The sequence below is a fragment of the Ostrinia nubilalis genome, chromosome 25 (assembly GCF_963855985.1).
Source record: "Ostrinia nubilalis chromosome 25, ilOstNubi1.1, whole genome shotgun sequence".
NCBI lineage: Eukaryota > Metazoa > Arthropoda > Insecta > Lepidoptera > Crambidae > Ostrinia > Ostrinia nubilalis.
In genome coordinates, this window is record NC_087112.1 from 4,952,515 (window position 1) to 4,973,256 (window position 20,742).

Sequence of the window (20,742 nt, forward strand, 5' to 3'; positions counted from 1 at the left end):
AGATGCAGGCAAACAAAAGATGCAGTTGTGGATATATCGAAAAAGTTTTCCCGCAGCCTCATAAGACTAAATATGGACAACATCCGCAAGGTCCTAAGTGTAATAACAGGTATGTTAAACAAACACCTACACAATATAGCTGTTACAGACAGCCTACTGTGCAGAAGATGCATGGAGGCAGAAGAAAAACCGCAGCACGTGCACAAGGAGTGCACAAGCGTAGCAATCAACAGGCTCAAATTCTCCAATCACCAGGGTCGCTGCAGAAGGACCTAGATAGGCTGCTGCTACCTGGGGGGATCTGGAGCGGTTGGAATAGGAAGATAAACTACAAATAGCGCACAATAGTCTAATCAAGAGGCTAAGTGCAATATTCGATTGCCCTGAAAAACTAACTACGAAAGTCCTTATGAATGGATACTATGTATAAAGTAAATAATTATGTAAATGGCATGTGTTGCTGGACTTTATCTGCTTAGCTCGCAAGTATAACATGTCTTGTTAATTCATGTCTCTATTGATTTAAGAAGATTCCCGCCGTAGGCAGTTCGATATTTTCAAGTTATTTATGATTTAAGAATAGGCTGACAAGGGTGGTTAAATTTCTTGCGCTGCTTCTTCTCAGCACTGGCCCATTTATGTCCCAAAATAATTGTAGGGTTCAAGTAATACTAGGACGTGTTAAAGGGCTTTTTAAAAGCCTCTTTGTTGAAAACAAATGCATTTTATGACTTTACTTTTATATTATCCTTCTGTAGCCAAAAGGCAATCAATATAGCTTGACATCACCATCTCTGGTCCAGGGTTTGATTCTTATTAGGGTAATTGTAGAAAACAAACTTTTCTCTGTCTCCTGTCTAATTAGTTGATGTGAAACCATTGATGTTTCTGGTCTTTACTACACAATTGCTTCAGCTATACTTACTTTAAAATAGGAGATAATGTATGTGATTTAGGCCGATATCATTCATGGTATATAGTGTAATAATTAATAAAATAGTAGTTTCAGATCAGAATAAACATTTAAGGAGTAAATAATTAGAATTCAGTCTCAAATTCTAGCCTTATTCCTTTACAGTCGCCACTTATATCACATTACACAAAATTATTAGGATACTTAGATCGCTATTATGTAAGTTAGATCAGTTTACTCATTTTTTTTCTCACCACAAAATTGGTGTATATTGATATAAGTAAATTTTTTTGGACTATTTACCCTAAATGACCTTAAATAATGATTCCTCATAGTGTAATTACTTATGTTTGTTTTACAACTTTTTCTATAATTGAAGAAACCAAAAAATATCAACGGAAATGGATCACTTTACACTTGTTAGAGGGTGGTCAATTCAGTGTGGTGTAAAATGATTTATGTCCCATTATATCACTTTACACGAATGTAAAGTTGTCGTGCATGGTGATATAACTAGGTTTTTATTTAATTACGAAAAAACCACATGCTATATTTCCCAAACTGGCACACTGCCTAATCATATCTAATATTACCTTTCACCTAAAAAATATTTCATCCAGTTATCTCTAATAGCGACGAAGCAGGATTTTTTTTTAACTTCAAATGCGATTTCCCAAAAATCACCATTTTCGACTTAGATCCCTTTTCACTGGGGGTACAGAAATTACCTGAACACTAAATGTTTCCGGATATAAAATTTTAAATTGTAAATTAAATCGCCTCGAATCAATTTGTAATTGACTATTGTTGAGCTCGAATTCAGAGGACATCCGCCATTTTCTCGTACGGTGGAGCGTGACACTAAATTAACACTATAATGTCTTATTTTGAACTAAACAATAGTCTGTAATAATACACTTCAACCCGTATTGTAATTAACGTGAATGCTATGTTAATATTTTAAGCGATTATATCTATTATGACAAAAAGATTTTGTAATTATTATGTAACATTTTTTGGTTTCCCTGACACGCCCAATCTTTATTATAGGTTTTCTGAGATCTTAGATAGTAATAATGTATGAGTTACTTAGCTATCGTAATATAATAAACTACATCAAAAGCGAAGATAATATGACACATCAGAATGGCCTTGATAATAATGAAAAAATAAGATTACGGTCGACTATTATGGCTTATTTCATTACTTATTATCAGAGCTATCTGTATTCCAGTTTCATGTATCTACATAAAAATATATTAGTTTGTCTTGACTGAGTTTCGAACGCTAAGAAACGTAGAATAGGTAGTCCAATTAGTAAATAATCATCCTTTCCGAAACGAATACAGAAGGGGCATTTAAAGTTTACTTTAAATCAAAATCAAAGAATCAAAAACCAAAATATTTTATTCAGTTTAGACCAATTACATGTCTCCTTATCTTTTTTTTTTTTTGGGATGGACTGTCCCGCTGAAGCGCGCAGGGCGCCACGCAGTGATTCTGCCAATGTCAAGTCTCCTTATCTTTTAGGCCCTACCATTTTGTGTCATTGTCTTTTTGACTTTTAAGTAGAAAATCATAACCCTCCTTTTGCTTTGCCGTAGTCGGGTAAAAATACACATGACAGTATATTTATATTGTCACGTGTCTTTTGTTTCTATTTCATTAAAACGCCCTTGTGAAGGGGATAAAAGTTGCCTTAAATAAAATCCACATTTTATTAAAAAGTCGACTTAACACGTGCAAAGCCACAGGCAGTGTTAGTTAAGCCATTATTTTCTTTTCATATCGGCGTATCAGCCATATTACTCAATAAGTTCAAGGCTTGAAGCCTATTTTGATAAGAGGATGTGGAATTAGACGATATTATCTGTAAGTTGAGATGAAATATTCCGTTTATAAGACTGTCGTTATCCAAATAAGTGGGAATATTTTGATATCATTACTGTTCGACTTCTAAAGTCTTGTCATAATACTTGGAATACTATGAAATTACTTTTTTGATTAAGCGTATCGCTCTTCCAGACAATATGCTTTACTGGAAAAGACGTTAAAAGCGTAATGCGTACAGACAAAGTAACATACCCATTTGTAAAATTAGTATTCAGTTCACAACCTTCACTGGTTGAGTTTCATTGGAGACCAAGCTATAGCCTAGCTAGCCCATGATTAGCAGAATTATGTCTATTTTCAACTGCCTGACAGATACCAATGGTAGGTAAGTTCACCTATTTGGTTTCTGATCCTAAAAACAACATTTTTTTTACTTGACTGTTTTCTCGTTCACCCCGTATTTACACCGCTATAACAATAACTTATATAAACCAATACTCCATAAAATCTATCTCAAACAATTGTAAATTAGATTAGCCCCAAACCTACTTTATCTTCATCTCGCAAAATGAAATAAATCTTATATCTATACACTTACAGGTTAATATTGAATGTAGTGGGGTGATTCGGTAAGTGTTGACAGTACTTCACTATTGGGAACACTTCTAGTGATTCAACGTCTAATTGACTCCAATTGGCTGAAGATGGATGGTGAGATAGGGGTGATTAATATGCGGTGCTATAGTCATGCGAGACTGAGGGCCGAAGCACACGATACGTTGCGGCGGCGGTGCGATTGCGGTGGCGCTGCGTCGTCTTACAAAGAAATATCTGTCACGAGCGGTGCGGCGCCGCGCCGTGCGATACGGCGAAATCTTTGCGGTACGGCGCCGAACAGCATCGTATGCTCTGAGTTGCCCTTATAATTGAGACTTGGACATCAAACTACATACTGGCATCTTTTGTACTTGACATAGGTGCGATTTTGCAACGGAAAAAGCCGATAAAGAGGCGTGATTAATTGTTTGTATAATCTAGGGACTACCAAGGCTTTGGCCTTCAATATCTCTATAGGGAATTAGAGGCCTTGTTACAGTAATTGAACACGTCAAGCAAAAACTATAGCTTTATCTACTTGTAGCAAAATATCAAAGGGTCGTTACTATTATTACTCATTTAATACTTTCCGATTTCTTTTAACAGCCAGTTGAATGAACTCATCAACAAGTTTCATGACAAGCGAAGACAATTAAGAAAGGCTCACAGCTAATTTACTCAAAATATTTTTGCCGAAAAAGGCGAGTGGAATAATGCAAAAAATATTACCGGCAATTAACGTCCAATTCTGAGTCACCCATACATCACTGTGCGGCATTAGTGTTAACCGTCCAAAATGGATTGCATGGTGATGTCATGGTGGAGTTATGGCGTGCGGTGCCTCTCCAAAAGTGTGCATAATCGCCATGTTATACTGCTGTGACCAATCGCCGATTTTCGTTCGGCCGCTCACGTGAGTCGACGGATTTATATTGAACCCTTTCTTTGGCAATCTTTAGAACTGACTGCACATACGTTCTGGATTTATTGCCAGTGCATTATTGAGACTTTGGGCGCCGATACACTACATCTATTCATTGAGGCTCACAGGTGAGCTAGCGACGAACGTGTAAATTTTTTTAACAAATTGAAACTTTTCATACATTGGATTATTTCACTTTCTTTGATATACGTTCTTGTTCAAATTAATTAATCCTATCCTACTCTTATTGATATAACTCGAGGACCAGCAATTTACCATTATTTGTTGAAAAATTTTCAAGACATGATGAAAAGTATCCCATCTTTCTCTTAGGATGTGAAGATTCATGATAACATAATTATTATTTTTCTTCAAATTGACTGTAATCAAAGAAAAAGCCTTCTGCACGCCTTTGTCTAATTCATTATTATTGTAAAAAGAGTTTAATTGTACAGTCAGCGTCAAACATTTCGTGACATCCAAAGTGGCCAATAAGTTGACAACACAACCTTATTCTAATTGCAACAAAGACGAGTTGCGAACCTTTTTACTACTTAGAGTGTCACGAACTATTCGACGCTGACTGTACACGATAACAATTTCATCGCAGCCATCTCAATAAAGATTTTAATGGATCATAATAAATCTGACATGATTACACGATTATGAAAAGTGCATTCTATAATAAATGTAAATTAAAGTCGACTGCTCAAAGTAGGCGGGACTTGTTCGCGATCGCGACGTGTGTTAAATATGCCATGCATACATGCATAATAATAATGCATTAATGTACAGTCGCAGCTAATAAAGCTATACATTTTTTGTTGCAAAATAAACCTTATTACAAGTTCTTGAGGTGCACAGTGGTTAATTGTAGTGACAACTAGACGTTGGGTTAGATTTTACGGTCAGAAGCGCGGTTACACGGAAACATTAAATCCTAAAAGGAAATTGTCGGCATTGAAATGGTTAACTGCTCGGTTTATTCATCAACAGCTTATAGCAGTCCACTGCTGGACATATGCTTTCCAAAATACGCGCCATTGTATCCTGTCTGCTTTTTTGCTAACGACTTTTTGTGTAATCTTACGTCATTAATAGGATCCATTGTCGTTATTATTGAACTATTATCATAAAAAGGGAAAGTACTTATATTATTTGTAGCATTTTTATTATTTTAGTTGGATTTATTTTGGCACAGAAATACCTAGAAAGGCCTAGATTCTTAGGGGCATGACTTAATTGGTCTTTGGCTAAAACATTTTTATTAATATTAGAGATCGATTAGTAAAAACCGTAATAATTACAAAAAATATCTTCAGCTGAACTTTAAGAAGTCTGTACCCTGACATTTAATAAGTGTGAAACACAAAGTTTAAACGACAAGCTCAAGTCGCACTCTCATCTAACGAGCCAACAGAAAAACGCATTCCTAGTCCTTCACGTACTCTCACGTCTCTTCATAACCTGGGCAAATGTCTCTCGAGAACTTGCTAAACTTAATTAAACCCCTCGACTTTTTAAGGAATTACCGAGCGTTCATTGTAGCTGTATTTCTGCTCTAAATTCACGCCTCTTTACGCTTATTCTATGCATTAAGACCCGTTTATCTCGTCCCATCTGTAATTAATTCAACTGACCCCAGCCCAAAAATAAATACACCACGTGACCTCGCTCGGACAGCGGTAACCAATCGCATAGGGTCACGTATGCCGTAAAACTGCTGCCCTGACAAACGCTCAGCTTTGCTAATTAACCTAGTAATTGCGCTATTACGCTTTTACGCTCAAATTTTATGACTGACCGAGTTGCGATGTTGCCCACTGTGCGTATAAAAAAATCTAAAAATACACACCTTTTATGGACTCCAAATGTTGATTAAAAACGAATATGGGATGCAGTGCGCGTGCAAATATTAGATTTTTTTATGTTTTTGAATAAAATTTTATTGAATGTTATATTTGTACGGTTCGCTTTTTCATGGATGGTCCATAATTTAAGGTATTATGTAAATAACTTTACTATGTAAACCACTGTGTTGTTAAAAACTGTAGGACTTAATGTTTTATGTTTTTATCGGTTTAAATTCATAACTGCCATAAACATAATTTATCGGAACTAACAAAACAAAACCACATAAAATTGATTAGCCACAATTTATATTATTGCATATTTCTATAATTCGTTTTACTCCAACAACTTTAAAACTGCATTCCTCCAATGCATTTTCTGTTGCTAGTAAGGACGCAACAGCACCAAGAGCTACCTTTAAGGACTTTAGCACCTTATGTAGTGTTAATACGTGCTATTTTGGCGAATCTAACGTGTACATTAAATAAAATTACGCTCAACTGAAATAGCAATTTCACAAACTCGGAGATGACAACCAGCTTCAACTCTTACAATAAACAACTGACTGTCAACGGAAAACAATATACGAGTACTACTTACAGTAACTCAAAACAGACGCTCTCTCAAACCGTCTTTAAATTTAAACGAAATGAAAGCCCATATGACAAGCCATTGTTTGCTAAAACACAAACAGAAGTAAAACCGTGTAAAGATCCGAAGCGAGATAGATAGCTGTCATGTTGTCTTTTTTGCTCCTTTTGGAGAACGCTGCCTTTCGACGCGTCGCGTTAATACCACGTTTGTTATTTTTATTTTACCTCAACGCTATTATAAAGAAGTTTATAATATCGGTTTATTATCGTCAGCGGAGCACTCATTAAATTCTTTTGTGTTAATAACCGAGGCCATGGGAAATAAAAAAAAATCTTACAGTTTACGAGCAGCTGCCACGATTATTCCTGCACTTTACCCGACGTTAAAAGTTAATTTGTGTCAAATTAAACTTGGAATCGCGGCCGACTTGCAATTTACAATTAAATGAAGATGTACAATTTCGCATGTAATTTTTCTGACGAAACATGCTCAATTTAGTATTTGACAAAAAAGTAATTGTCGTTGTCCGGTGCTATCCGGCTCACTGTGCGGCTCGGACACGTTTACGGTTGTCTCGGACGCATTCGTTTGTTCCTCGGGTGTCAAGTTACACGAGTTTTAAAAATTGATGGCTTGTAATAAATGTTTTTGGCTGCACCGATCTTGTCTCGGCCCACTGGGGCTATAAAGTATCACGATCGTACATCTATTCCGCTCGCGCGCGTGTCTTTCATAGCTGTACGAGCGAGACGGCGCTACGCAGATTTGTGATTGTTTCTTACAGTTTTAATACCCATGTCGATTTGTATTATAATATGTTGTATAAAACGGAAGAGTCGTAAAACCGAACACAATGTGTTGCCGCGGTTTTTTTGCGGTCGCGTGTTGTATACATGTATTTTATTAGTATTGATTGCTTGTCGGTCGCGATATTTTCCAATGTGTAGAATTGTAATGGAGAAGGCTAAGATATCGCCATACGATTATGTTATGACTAGCGGCCGCCCGCGACTTCGTACGCGCGTACCAAATTATGGGTTTAATTTTGCAAAACCCCGTCTTAATGAGCTAGCTACGTTCTAAAAGGACTTGTGGTTTCTGAGATTTCGTGATGAGTGAGTGAGTCAGTCAGTCAGTCACCTTTCACTTCTGTAGATGAAGATTCTTTCACATTACCTATTGGTTCGGATATCAATAATAGGTAGATGGATGTGGATTGATGATCCAACGTTACACTTCACATTAAAATGTCACCTTATTTCAGCCACGTAAAGCGACACCGTGTTAAGTTTTGTATGCCTCATATTCTTTATATTTCCAAAATGTACCATGGCGTTTATTTATTCTACTAACTAGATGAAAACCCGGCTTCGCTCGGGTGAAATTTGACTCATAATACACAATTCTAGGTGCAAAATGTAGATAGATGTTTCTGTAGTCATCGGTTCTCAAAGAATATTAAATATACCTAGATTCATATAGCTTCGTTAGTTGTGTTTAATAAATATGGTAAATAAAAACTGCAAAAGTTTTTACACAAATTATTTTTATTTTAAATCACCATTCAAAATAAACTAAGACAAATTAACAAAACAATCAAATTCAATCGTTAATATAGGTTATGTAAATAACTCTTATTAAGGCGGTTATCACACTGCGCCGCGCTCCGCCGCGGAGCGCAGGGCGACAGATTTCATCATTGTATGCAAGTACCTCAGTTTGTATAGAAAACACGCGCGGCACTTCACACTGACAACGCGTCCGCACGCGTGTTTTTTATATGAAAATCACGTTTTTCAGCGTAAAATAATGGGCTAAAATTTTTACGAACAGGAAGTCTATACTGATAAAATTGTAACATTGTAAGACGGCTTCGAGCAGTTCGACTCTCTTCTCTGTGTTGAAGATTTTCATGCCATCCGAGTTCTCCATTAGGAAAAAGTAGAGGAAAGGTGAAAGGGTCAATATTGGGACTGGTTGATTTGAGTGTAGTTAAATGTTGAGAATATTCTTGTACAGAGAAGTCTATATTTAATGGAGGTTCACCGTTTTCTCCTACAAAGATGGCCGCTACCTCATTATTTGATGGTGTGTTATACCGACGCAAATCCAGAGATTTATGTTTATAAATCTGCATTGATACCGATTATTTGGGTCGATTTTCTGAGGCTGCTTTTAAATTCCTCTTCTGCTAAAATTGCAGCCACCTTTTTGTATACTTTGACAAAAGGATTGAATTCATTGAGCATTGTTTGTAAGGACCTCATTATATTGCTTTTACATATGTTATTTCTAGAATCAGATAATCTTTCATTTAAGGCTGCTTCATCTTCAATTATATACAATTGGTTGTATTGTGGTTTATGATCTTGCAACGGAACCATAGATCCAGTTTTTATATAAATTTGTCCTTGTACCCTATAAGTGAAAAATCCTGGAGGGAATGTGTTCAAGTTTTAATTAATGGATGCCATTGCAAATGCTGAATTATATAGTCTTATATTAACCTTAAAATGATTAGCATCAGACGTATTGCCTTTGTATAATCTAATAATATTTCTGGATCTATGTATACCTTCCCATTATGACAACAATTTTTAAAATGATTTTTAATTTTTTCACTTAAAAAAGGAAGTGCTTGACATTGAACACATTCATAAATCATAGAACCAACTGAATGTACTGATACTTGAATGGTGTTATTTGAAAGTACTAAATATAAATAGTTAGTCCTGGGGGGCTGATATTCTGTACTAAACCTGCTTGAATATTTACGTTTTTTTGGGGGTTTGCCCGCCATTTGATATGTTTTCTTTCTCTTCTTCTTCTAAAGAAATAAAATCACTGCTGACTGACAGCAGCTGTTTTTCCTTGTTGTTCGAAGAAGCATCATCACTGCTGACTGACAGTTGCTGTTTTTTCTTGTTGTCCGAAGAAGCATCATCAATCATCAATGAATCCTCGATTAGCGTCAACTCTTCGTTATCAACCTAAAAAGATAAATATATTTAGGAATAGCTAATTTAAAGCTTTAATTTAAAGATTTAATTTAAAGTTTTAATGCTATATTGTGTTACTCTTATTAAACAAATTTAATAAGATGTGATGAAAAAATACACCACATGCAGGAATTGAACCTACATCCTCGACTTCTCCGTTGTCGCGCTCTTACCATCTGAGCTGAGTTTAATAAGAGAAATATATTTTATTTTTAGACAAATATTCAAATAATAATAAGTATTGTGAATGTATGTAGGTGTAGGTATATCCTCCCACCTCTATATTTATTTTACTTTACTCAGTGACCTACACTATTAACTTACCTGAAAGTCATCAAATAAATCTTGTGATGCAGCAGAAGCAGCTTTTTGCTTTTTAGGAAAAAGGTTTGATAGTGCCCGAGCCTTGTTTATTCTTAACTGCCTAATTCTTTCTAAGCCACAACACTCGCAATAATTGAAATTATCTGCAAAAATATATTACACAATTATTTATAATAAGAACCAGCCGAGCTCAAGTGGAACTTGCGCATGAAGGAGTCTATTCCGTTATCGGAAACAACGGTGCAAAAATCGTGTCTGTTTCTGTATATGTTGATAACAACTTAACACAGGCTATGCATGTGGTCATTTATTATTATTTGTCGGGTTAAATAAAAAAAAAATTAAGCCGCTTACCGAGTATAATGTTGTCGCATTCCACACATCGACTACACATTTGAATTTGTTTGCAGTTTCTTACAAATATTTTGCCATTACAAAAATTGCATGTCACTGGAATTTATCACTGTGCGAAACTAAATGACATTGACATTTGAACTTCAACTTTTATGGTTATGGCTAATATTCTTTTTCTGTGGTTGAATCGGCCAATATAAGGTTAAAAGAAAAAACACTTAACAAAGAGTGTATCATAAAAATCGCGAAACGCATTTATTTATGGATCGATGACAACCCAGCAAAGAGGTAGTAAGGTTTTGGCGCTGATCGCACAGTGAGTAGTGAGTGGATAGTGAACTACTAAAGATGGCGACAGCGGTTTGTTTGAAATTGTTTGTCAGTGCCATCGGAATTTAATGAAATTCTCTATTATCCGAATTTTGCGGATATATGTTGTCGACTCAAAATCGATATTTTTTTATGCTTTGTTATTCATATAAGGTTTCGATCCAGTCTACCGTACCCCTTGACGAAATTATTAATATAGATACTTTCTGACTTCCCCTACAACATCAATAACACTAACTTATTAATCCAACACAATGTGTAAAGTTTAATACATTCGGAACACAAGTCAGCCGGCGATGTACTCGGGAATACCTCGCCACGGTCAAAAGAAACAATGGATAATAAACAAAGCAATATTGCCGGGAAATGCTGACGGAGGGTAATAAAAGATTCGGAGAAATGGTACCGATAAAATATATACAGGGCTGGGCTAAAAATCTAAGTCGAAGTTAGAAAAAAAGAGGTAAAAATGCAATGTAAATTGTTTTGTCCAAGTAAGTATGGCTTTTAAGCTAGGTGCTCCAGCTATCCAGGTAACTCCAGTTGTTCAATTCCTAATGGTAGCAATAATGATAGGTAGTGCATTTTGCATAATCATCACTAATTATAACAACACTGAAAGAATCAAGAGACTTTTCTGTGAGCGAGATTTATTTGACATTTATGTGGCATATGATAGTAATAAAAATAATTAAATGGTTATACCTAGTGATTTTACTTTGGTCAAAGAGGAAATTAATAGTGACATTTACATACCCCAATTATGAAACAACTTTGTCACCTGAATTGTAACTTTTTATTTCTGAGCCACTTATATTTCATCAGTGGCAACCTTAGACGCACAGTGTTTCTAACAATGTAAAGTGCGGACAAAACTTTGAAAATAATTTCCGAAAACTGTAGAAGGAACCAATGGGCTATAGAGAGGCAATAAATGAGGAATCTATTCTGAGGACAGTCGAGGAAGGCAATAAAGCCTTGTTCACACTAGTCGAGTAATTTAGTCAAGTAACTCGCTTTTAGTAGCTAAGTTACTCGCTACTGACCAAGAACCGTTCGAACTTTGGTCGAGTACAGTTTACAAGTCAGGAAAGTTCTTGAGTGGCAACCACGAGCCGGAAAACGTAGCGTGGGCAGGCCTCTCACTAGGTGGACCGACGATCTGGTGAAGGTCGCGGGAGGTGCCTGGATGCGAGCGGCGCAGGACCGGTCTTTGTGGAAATCCTTGGGGGAGGCCTTTGGAGGGAACGAACAGTTTACAGTTTAGTTAGTAATTAGAGGATTTTATTTGCTCGACTAAATCGATCTGTTCGGACACGTTGAGCCGAGTCCTCACTAGTGAGCGCGTTAAAAAAATGTATGAAGATTTTAGTTCTTGAAAGTATCCGCTATGGTCGCTATACAATCCGTCATACATTTAATGACATTTTGTTATGCAATCACTAGTGAAGGAGTTTGATGTAAACTCACACTAAGCCCACAGAACAAAATGGATTAGCTGCACTAAATGATTTAATAACCTACCCGACTAAGTTTTTAGTGTTCAGACACGTTTACTAAATCGCCACTCGACTAAATTACTTGACTAGTGTGAACAAGGCTTAAAGCAGAAAGAGATGGAATGAGACTTTAAGAACGTATGTCCACATTGCAGTGCCTTTTGTTTGGCTAAGATTGCGTCTTGAGTATGTTTCAACTGTAAATACGATTTCCTACTTATTGTTTGTTGGTCAGTGCTTTTTAAAACAATATTTGTGTAAAGTCTTTGTTTTTGGGTTTTATTGTCAACAGTTCTAGTTATCATGGAACTTTTTTTCAATGTTGTTTTTCATATTAAAATGACCACGTCAGAAACTTATGCTTGTTCAGGGGAAATGTATTTAAATAAACTTTTTTTAAAGTTGAAATGAATGTAGCCACAAGGTATGAGCAACTTTTTTTTTTCTAAAACAGGCTTTTATGTACTTACTAATATTTTTTGATAAATTATCAAGGTGTAAATTAAACTTACGACTTTCGACAATCAGCAGTGTTAACGTTAACTAATACGTTGTAGATCACTGCACAGTGCAATCCACCCAGCAATCGTGGGCCAAATTGATGGGTTAGATGTCAATTTTCTGTTCCAACCTGGGACCACTGTCGGCATTCAATTTCGGTCTTACGACTGTCGACCCGCGTCAAAGGCTGGTTCAAGCCACTTTGACAATTACCGTGCCCACTTTAACCTGAGTTAGAGCCAGGAGATTCGTCCCCGATATTGCCCAAGAAAGGCAGTATTTTTCCCACTGTGCAGGTGCTAGACAATCATTAACTATTAATTCTATAAGTTGTTACCACTGTCCACGGTCCGTCATTTGACGAAAGCATGCAACTTACAGATGACGATTTTGCATATTTATTTTATCGTCAGTTGACGATAGCGTGGACATTAGAAGGCCTAATTAATTATCATTACTACATTACATACATTACATTACACATACATTACTACATTACTATTATACACAAACATTACTATGAGTGCGCGTGGGTCACAGGGTGACACACGAACCAATCACAGAGCCCAATCAACGCTGTGTGTTCGATTTGCTGCTTCACTTAAGCAAGCATCGTTTGTGAATACGGATATACCTACCTACATAAATGTCCCTTCACCTTCACTGCATCGATGCAAGTCAAATAGCTATCTGTTTTTTATCTATACCATTGAACAAGTTGAGAACTTCATAAAACTTTCATACATTATGCAGTTAACGAAGCGTAAAATACACTTATAGCGGAGAAATTACTGATAATATCTTAATCTTAACTATGAGGGAAATGTACAAGAATTTACACACATCATTAACTAAAGACAAACCGCATTAAAAATAATACGTTTTACACAAGACACTCAATTTGAGTTAGATATGCAGGGCGTGCGATGAATACAGTCAATCAGCAGCCTACCTGACCGAAATACTTGCGAATTATGCGGTGTTTTAATGTAAAGAAATTCGTGAGTACCTACTCTACTAAGACACTAACGCAAGCTTGCACAGTGGTGCAAATGCGTAAGAATGTAAGCACTAAAGTTGATTATTTACAGTAAACATCAACCAAGGCTATTAAAACCTTAAAGATAGAGGTAATTACCTATTTACCTGCTCTTTAAAGTCTTGACTGCTAACTAGTCGTTGATTTTCTAATGTGTCTCTTACTATTTTTAACTTTGTTTACGTTTGAGGGCAATTTCCCACGGCAATCCAGTTTTGCAGTATCTAGTAATGCAGGGTCCCGCAAAACTGGACTATCGTGTCATTTGTCAACAAGTGAGTGTTTGAAATTCGAATGGATCGGTTTTTTGCGAAACACTGTGAACGGGATGATCTTGTTACTGTTATTAATAAAACAAGTATACTACTAAACGGGATCCTGCAAAAAACGGGTTGTCTCCATGGGAACGAGCCCCTACGTTTTTAAGAAACAGGAAAGTCCCAAGCAAGCTACACCAGGGACAGAGCCTTGTATTTTTATAATAAAATTCAACATAATATCGCTTCTCATGAATTTTAAGCAAGAAACAATGGTTCCGCGTCCCAACGTGTGTTGGATTTAAATACCGTACAATAGGATTATGTTTAGATGGACTGATGGACGTGTGGGTGAAAAAATTTGCTTAATAATAATAATAATAATAATAATAATAAAATTTATTTGCTTAAAATGTGGTTGACATAGGTGTTACAATTATTACAAAATATAATTTATAGTACTCACATTACGGACTAGAGTTACTTTGTGGGGACGGTCAAACGTACATAATGTATTATCAAGCTAAATATTATGCGAGGACGGTGAAAGGCACATGAAGTTATACACTGTAGCATGTTAATATGTAGTTTTAATAAGCACATAATATTTGTTGTTTATTTAAAATTTAGTTTGAAAAGCGACTCTAATCGCTAAGAAACTTTAATAATACACAATATTTGTTGTAAAATCGCATTGCAGCTATGTCTTGTGTATACTTAACTCTTATAAGATGCCGGTACCGTTCTTTTGAAGGCGCCAATCTCAGAAACTATACTGGTCCAAATTAAAAAAAAAAAAATTATTAGAAAGTCCATTTATTGAAGAAGGTTAGACTATAAATTTAATATGTATAGCACCACGCTACAGTCAATAGAAGCGGAAAATCAATAAAAATGTTGCAAAAACGGAAAGAATTCGCGGGCACAGCTAGTTCAATTTATGACAGACGCGATCATTGAGAACAGTAATTTCTTAATTGATTCCTCAAAATAACTCTCTGACACATTTGTCAAGACGCTGCCTCTGCAATTATCTTATCAATTAACAATAAAATGCATTTAAGGTCATCTTAAGTTCATAAAGTTAGTAGACCGACGATATTTCTGTATGTGTGTTTATTGTTTCTAAGAAGTATGACTCGATAACATTATCTACTAATAAGTTACAGCAATTTGCATTTAAATCATTTTGTTTTATTAGATATCTAAACTCGTAGAGACGATGGCCGTTGGGGCAGGAAAGTTCTCGAGTGGCGACCACGGGCTGGAAGACGTAGCGTGGGCAGGCCTCCTGCTAGGTGGACCGACGATCTGGTAAAGGTCGCGGGAAGAGCCTGGATGCGGGCAGCGCACGACCGTTCATTATGGAAAACCTTGGAGGAGGCCTTTGTCCAGCAGTGGACGTCATTTGGCTGAAACGAACGAAGAACGAAGATATCTAAAATCTGTATATCATAGTAGGTACGAGTACCTACTAATATTACAAAGACGATTATTTTTTGTATGTTTGTAACGAATTAACTCAAAAACTACTGGACTGATTTCAAAAATTATTTCACCATTAGAATGCTACATTAACCATGAGTGACATGGGCTATAAACATACCAAAATTCGAGGGCAAAGCCGTGGGTAAAATCTAGTGTATTAATCTTATTTATTACTAGCTTTCCGCCCGCGGCTTCGCCCGCGTGGAATTTTGTCTGTCACAGAAAAACTTTATCGCGCGCGTCCCTGTTTCAAAAACCGGGATAAAATCTATCCTATGTTCTTTCCCGGGACTCAAACTATCTCTATGCCAAATTTCATCAAAATCGGTTGCGAGGTTTAAGCGGGAAAGCGTAACAGACAGACAGACAGACAGACAGACAGACAGACAGAGTTACTTTCGCATTTATAATATTAGTTGGGATTACGACACCTTTTTAAAGGTTATAAGTGATTTGTATTTTTAAAATAAAATTCGTCTTAGAATCTACAAAGCAGGATACCGCTTGACCTGTCAGTTCGCGCACCAGAAGTTACAACTCCAGTAGCAGTTGGAGTTCGATTCCCGTGGGATACAAACGTTTGTCTCGGACTTATGGGAGGAGCGTTGAGGATTGTCTTAGCAAGGAACGGGGCTGGTTCCTGGATTGTTAAATGTCTATTCTTTATTTAGTCTTTACCTTAAAGATGGCGTTTAAAGCTAAACAATGTGACATATTGTAAGGCTGTATTAAGTGCCATTTTCCATCGTAAATATAGGTATTGGTAGTCTATTTTACTGTATGTCTTTGCTTAATTTAGGAATTACGACTGTTTAAAAAAAGACGTTATTAAAAACTTCCATTCCATATTAGGTGGAAAGAAAGAAATTAACACTAGATTACAAATTAAATAATAAACAAAACTTGACGAAAATAAGTTATACAGTAACTTATTAGTATAATCTGCGGTAGTACACACACCATCTTTGTTGTAGAGGTCCCTAAATATCAATAGCAAAATCGATATTGGCTTTCCAAATCTTTCCAACAATAAAGACCCCTATTTCCGCTAAGTCACGAATAGTGTATACTTATTTTATTCAGAGTTACACTTAATATATTCCCACACTTTCCAGAGTGTTGCCTTAACCAGACCAATACCTGACTTTGGCCTTATCTGACTGAGCTTTGGTGCCACAGTTAAGTTAAATGCGGTAAGTTTAATTTTAATAATATTCACGATATGTACTTGAACTGTAGAATTTTGTATCTAGGAATCAACTTATTTAAAGAAAACTGCCACCATTTTAGCTAGCCTTCAGGCGGGGGAACAGATTTAATCATTGTATGCAAGTACCTCAGTTTGTATAGAAAACACGCGCGGCACTTCACACTGACAACGCGTCCGCGCGCGTGATTTTTTATATGAAAATCACGCGCTCCGCGGCGGAGCGCGGCGCAGTGTGATAACCGCCTCGGGATATTCTATTTTTTTTTGCATTACTTGTAATGCAATAATCATTTCACCACAATAGTGGAGAGAATGAAAAGGCTGCTCATCTAAATAATTAATTATAAAAATTTTAAACTTCGCCATCCAGCCCCAAAAATTGTGTTGATGGGTATCAGTACCAGGCAATAGAAAAACACAAAAACATATTTTTAAAAATACATTCTTTATACTCGTACATAGATAGCCCAGATGAACACTTTCATGCACAAAAATAACTGTATTTGACTGAAAACTGATACAACAATTTCTGCAAATACCTAAATAACTTTTGCGAAAAGTGAACATACCATCCATTATTTGACTACACCAGAACAGTTCATTCTATCTGAGTGTGCACTTTGCATTTTGATGGTCCCATTTGGAGTCAAGAACACAGAAACTTACGGTTCTGAGCCAGCAGTCGGGGAAACTCGTTGTTTAGCTTAGCTCAAGCTTTTAAGCTGAGTTATTGTGGATTGTCTAGCTTTATTGCCTTCCAATCATGAGGTAAAACTAAAGTTGTGTTCCTGTCAGACTTATTGCCAATTGCCAATCGGTTTATTAGAAAAAGTGCCAAGAATAAACTTCAGCTCAGTATTTAGACTCTATTTTTCTTGAAGTACCTAGATGTTGATGGTCCAGTAAAACAGCTTCTAGACTTATATTATTTATCTTATATTAGATAACGGGAATAAATAATTGTTTTAAAAAAAATATATTTCTTTCTGTGAACAATAATGTCGGTTAAGTATTACATTGTCCTTAGTGGAAAAATGTATTAAGTGCCAAATAAAGATAAATACGAGCATTGAAACACTGTGGAATCATTAAAATGTTCAATAATACAAAAAAAAATATGTAAAAGAACAAGAAGTCTGGAATGATTAGTAACAAATACGAGTATATTTTTAAGGGACGATAACATAATAATAACAAAACCAAGTCAAACAAAACTTCAAAAGGGAAGCTGTAAACTAAGACCAGTTAACTGTAACGTTACCTGCCAGAAAACTTCATTAGATCCCGCAAACAGGGCAATAGTTAAAGGCACTGATGTCATTACTCCACTAATGTGATTACAGTAAACTGTGTTACGACACGAGGAAGTCGGCATAACAGGATGCGGACTATTATGACGCGGGCGCAGACTTAGGTTCGAGTCCGTTGAAGTACATGACATGGTGAGTATAGATACACTGGTGTCTTGTGATGTTGTAATTGAATCTATTTTGCAATAAAAATGTGATGTACATAATTTTTGGGAGTAAAATATACTAATCGACATTATTTGATAAATGTTCTGTGAAATAATAAGTTGTTTAAAAATGAATAAGGTAACTGTTTAAAAAAAAGATTAAGGTGATGTTATAAATAAAGGAATTGTAAGTCAGAACAATCTAGTAATGATAATGATGAGTAATTATAATTAGGAAGACAACACTAGACGTAGAAGTAAACAATAATGATACGTTATTTGCACTGGTAAAAGAAAAAATTACTGAAGTTTTCATTAGAGGAAAGTTTTTAATTTCAATCAAAAAAGTATTGAATCTAAAAATAAACTAAGCAATATCGTTATTTTCCAAAAGCAAAAGAGGTCAATCCCCGAAGCGGTCTGCAAAATTAAACAAATCGCTCGCTTAATCCTCTCCTAATTCAATTCCCTTCGGCATACGCAACGAAATTCTTAAAACAAATTTAGCAAAAAACGAAGGACCATAAAAAGACGCGGACTGCAGTCGTATCTCCCTTATAAGGCACCAAAAAAATTTACGGACGACAAGCATTAATGGATTCAACGACACGCCGATTCGGATAACGTTATTAAATAAAACTCTCAATATAAATAACCCTATCTGTCGGCCATAAAACTCCTGATTTTGGCTGACCGTTCGCGTGCTCCGAGATTTTTTAACCGAAAACACGCGTCTCGTTCACGCCACGGACGAAAACAGATACGATCTCCTTTATTTTTTCACGACGGCAGCATATACACTATACAACCTATTTACGAGTATTCGCGTCCGGGATGCTAAAGACGCTCTTAAGGTCATAAATCGAGTATCTCATGAGACTAAACAGGACCGACTGCAGTGCACATCTAGTTTCCAAGTTGGATGCCACACAAATCACAATAACTGCTCTTCATTATCCGCATTTCACTCGGCCGGGGCTCGTATCTATCGGAATGTGCCCACAAAGGAGTACCCATACCGAGTTACTAAGTCGCTACACTTTGTAGGACCGGCTTGGGTTGAAACCAGTCCGCCCCAGGCCGGTTGTGCGTCCCCGCGCAAAACGGCGTAAACGCCAGTTGACTGACACTTAAATGCCAGTTAGGCGTTGTTCTCTCGAAATTTTATTGGTAATAAGTAGCTTGTTGATGTTTTTTGTCCGCCATCGGTAGATTTGACACACTGTCGCCTTTTGACCTTCGTAAAAGGTGGTTTATATGGAACCCATCGGTTCCAACGGTACATTTGGATTTTATAATCTTATGTCCGATTGAAGATAATGTCTTTTGATCCTTCAAGTTTTTGGTTTTAGAAGCGATCCGTCAGCGGGATACAGGCGATAATCGCGCGTCGCCCACTGGCCTTTACGATGCACTCGCACGGACCAAATTCCAAGTAATGCGGCGGATATTTTAACCCGTATACGCTATACAGTAATTACAGAGGTGCCATCGGGGTAAATATACCGTTCTCCCTCTCGCTCGCACCTAAGATCGGCTCATTGCTGTCATTCGCTCCATGGCGAACACTTCATTCTCTTAAATATTGAGTGAATTGTCGGCAACACGAGATCCTTTTACGAGATTATGCGGTAACCAATGACTATTACGATCTATGCTAATAACCCGTACCTAGCAATTTGTGCGGTTACTAATAATATAGCAGACATTAAAAGACGTCGATCCAAGATGATACATACGCCGTACGTGAGCGTTATTACGTAATTTTATGTCTTTATCTCAAAAATCGAGTTTAATATTTTAATAAATTAGCATTAAAGCTTTAGTGAGATATTACTCGAAATGGTAATGTGGTTATTAGTGTTTGTCAAATGTTTATACGTTTTTAATTAGGATATTAAAGTCGCTTAAGACTTTTATCCGGTATAAAGCGTTGATGAATTGCATTCTCGCTTCGAAATGCAATATTGCGGTCTTGGCCTATACGGCAAAGATATGAAAGATGGTTCAACAAAGCGGGCGCTCGGCGTATATACCATTTTTCTGAAAAATACACCTCCTGAAAAGGCGGTAGGAAATAGTAATTACAAGTTCTCCTATAGCGTCGGCCCATTGTGCGGGCTGACAATGCGACGGAATCTTTTTGTACGTTATCGGCCGCGTGCACTGTGCGGGCAGGGACACATATTTAGATGTGCGCATTGACAGCTTTTGTGAATTTTCGCCTGCTGTTGACGCGATAATGTGTTCAAATTTCAAATCCGGAGATGAAAGCATTTTGTGTACCACTGTGCGGCGCCCTTTTGGGAAATTACGGTAGTGTTGATGTTGCTTTTCTATGCTGAAAATTTGTATTACACTATGGCGTGTTAAATAGGTGTAATTTTGTGCAATAATGTTTACATTTAAGTTCATTTCTATTATCTATTACCAGTCATATGCAGGATTTGGCTTACACTCCCCTCGCTGGCCAGACGGGTAAGGAAGGCCTGATATTCGCGTTTCTCCTTTAGCCGCATTGTATGACATCCACGGGAAAAAATGCAATCCTATTCCACTCTGTCATATTACTATT

The 20,742-nt window shown here is 36.6% G+C and overlaps 2 protein-coding genes across 2 annotated transcripts in view; both read right to left on the bottom strand.

Moving 5' to 3' along the window:
* The window catches only part of LOC135084273 (latrophilin Cirl), a 418,461-nt gene that overhangs the window by 327,250 nt on the left and 70,469 nt on the right, over nt 1–20,742 (bottom strand). The gene's annotated exons all lie outside the window — the stretch shown is intronic.
* Nucleotides 8,892–10,907, bottom strand: LOC135084150 (uncharacterized). Its single transcript, XM_063978895.1, has 3 exons — nt 10,388–10,907; nt 10,034–10,176; nt 8,892–9,700 (listed from the first exon to the last, which is right to left on the bottom strand). The coding sequence occupies exons 1-3, from the start codon at nt 10,425–10,427 to the stop codon at nt 9,482–9,484; spliced, it is 402 nt and encodes a 133-aa protein (XP_063834965.1). The 5' UTR covers nt 10,428–10,907; the 3' UTR covers nt 8,892–9,481.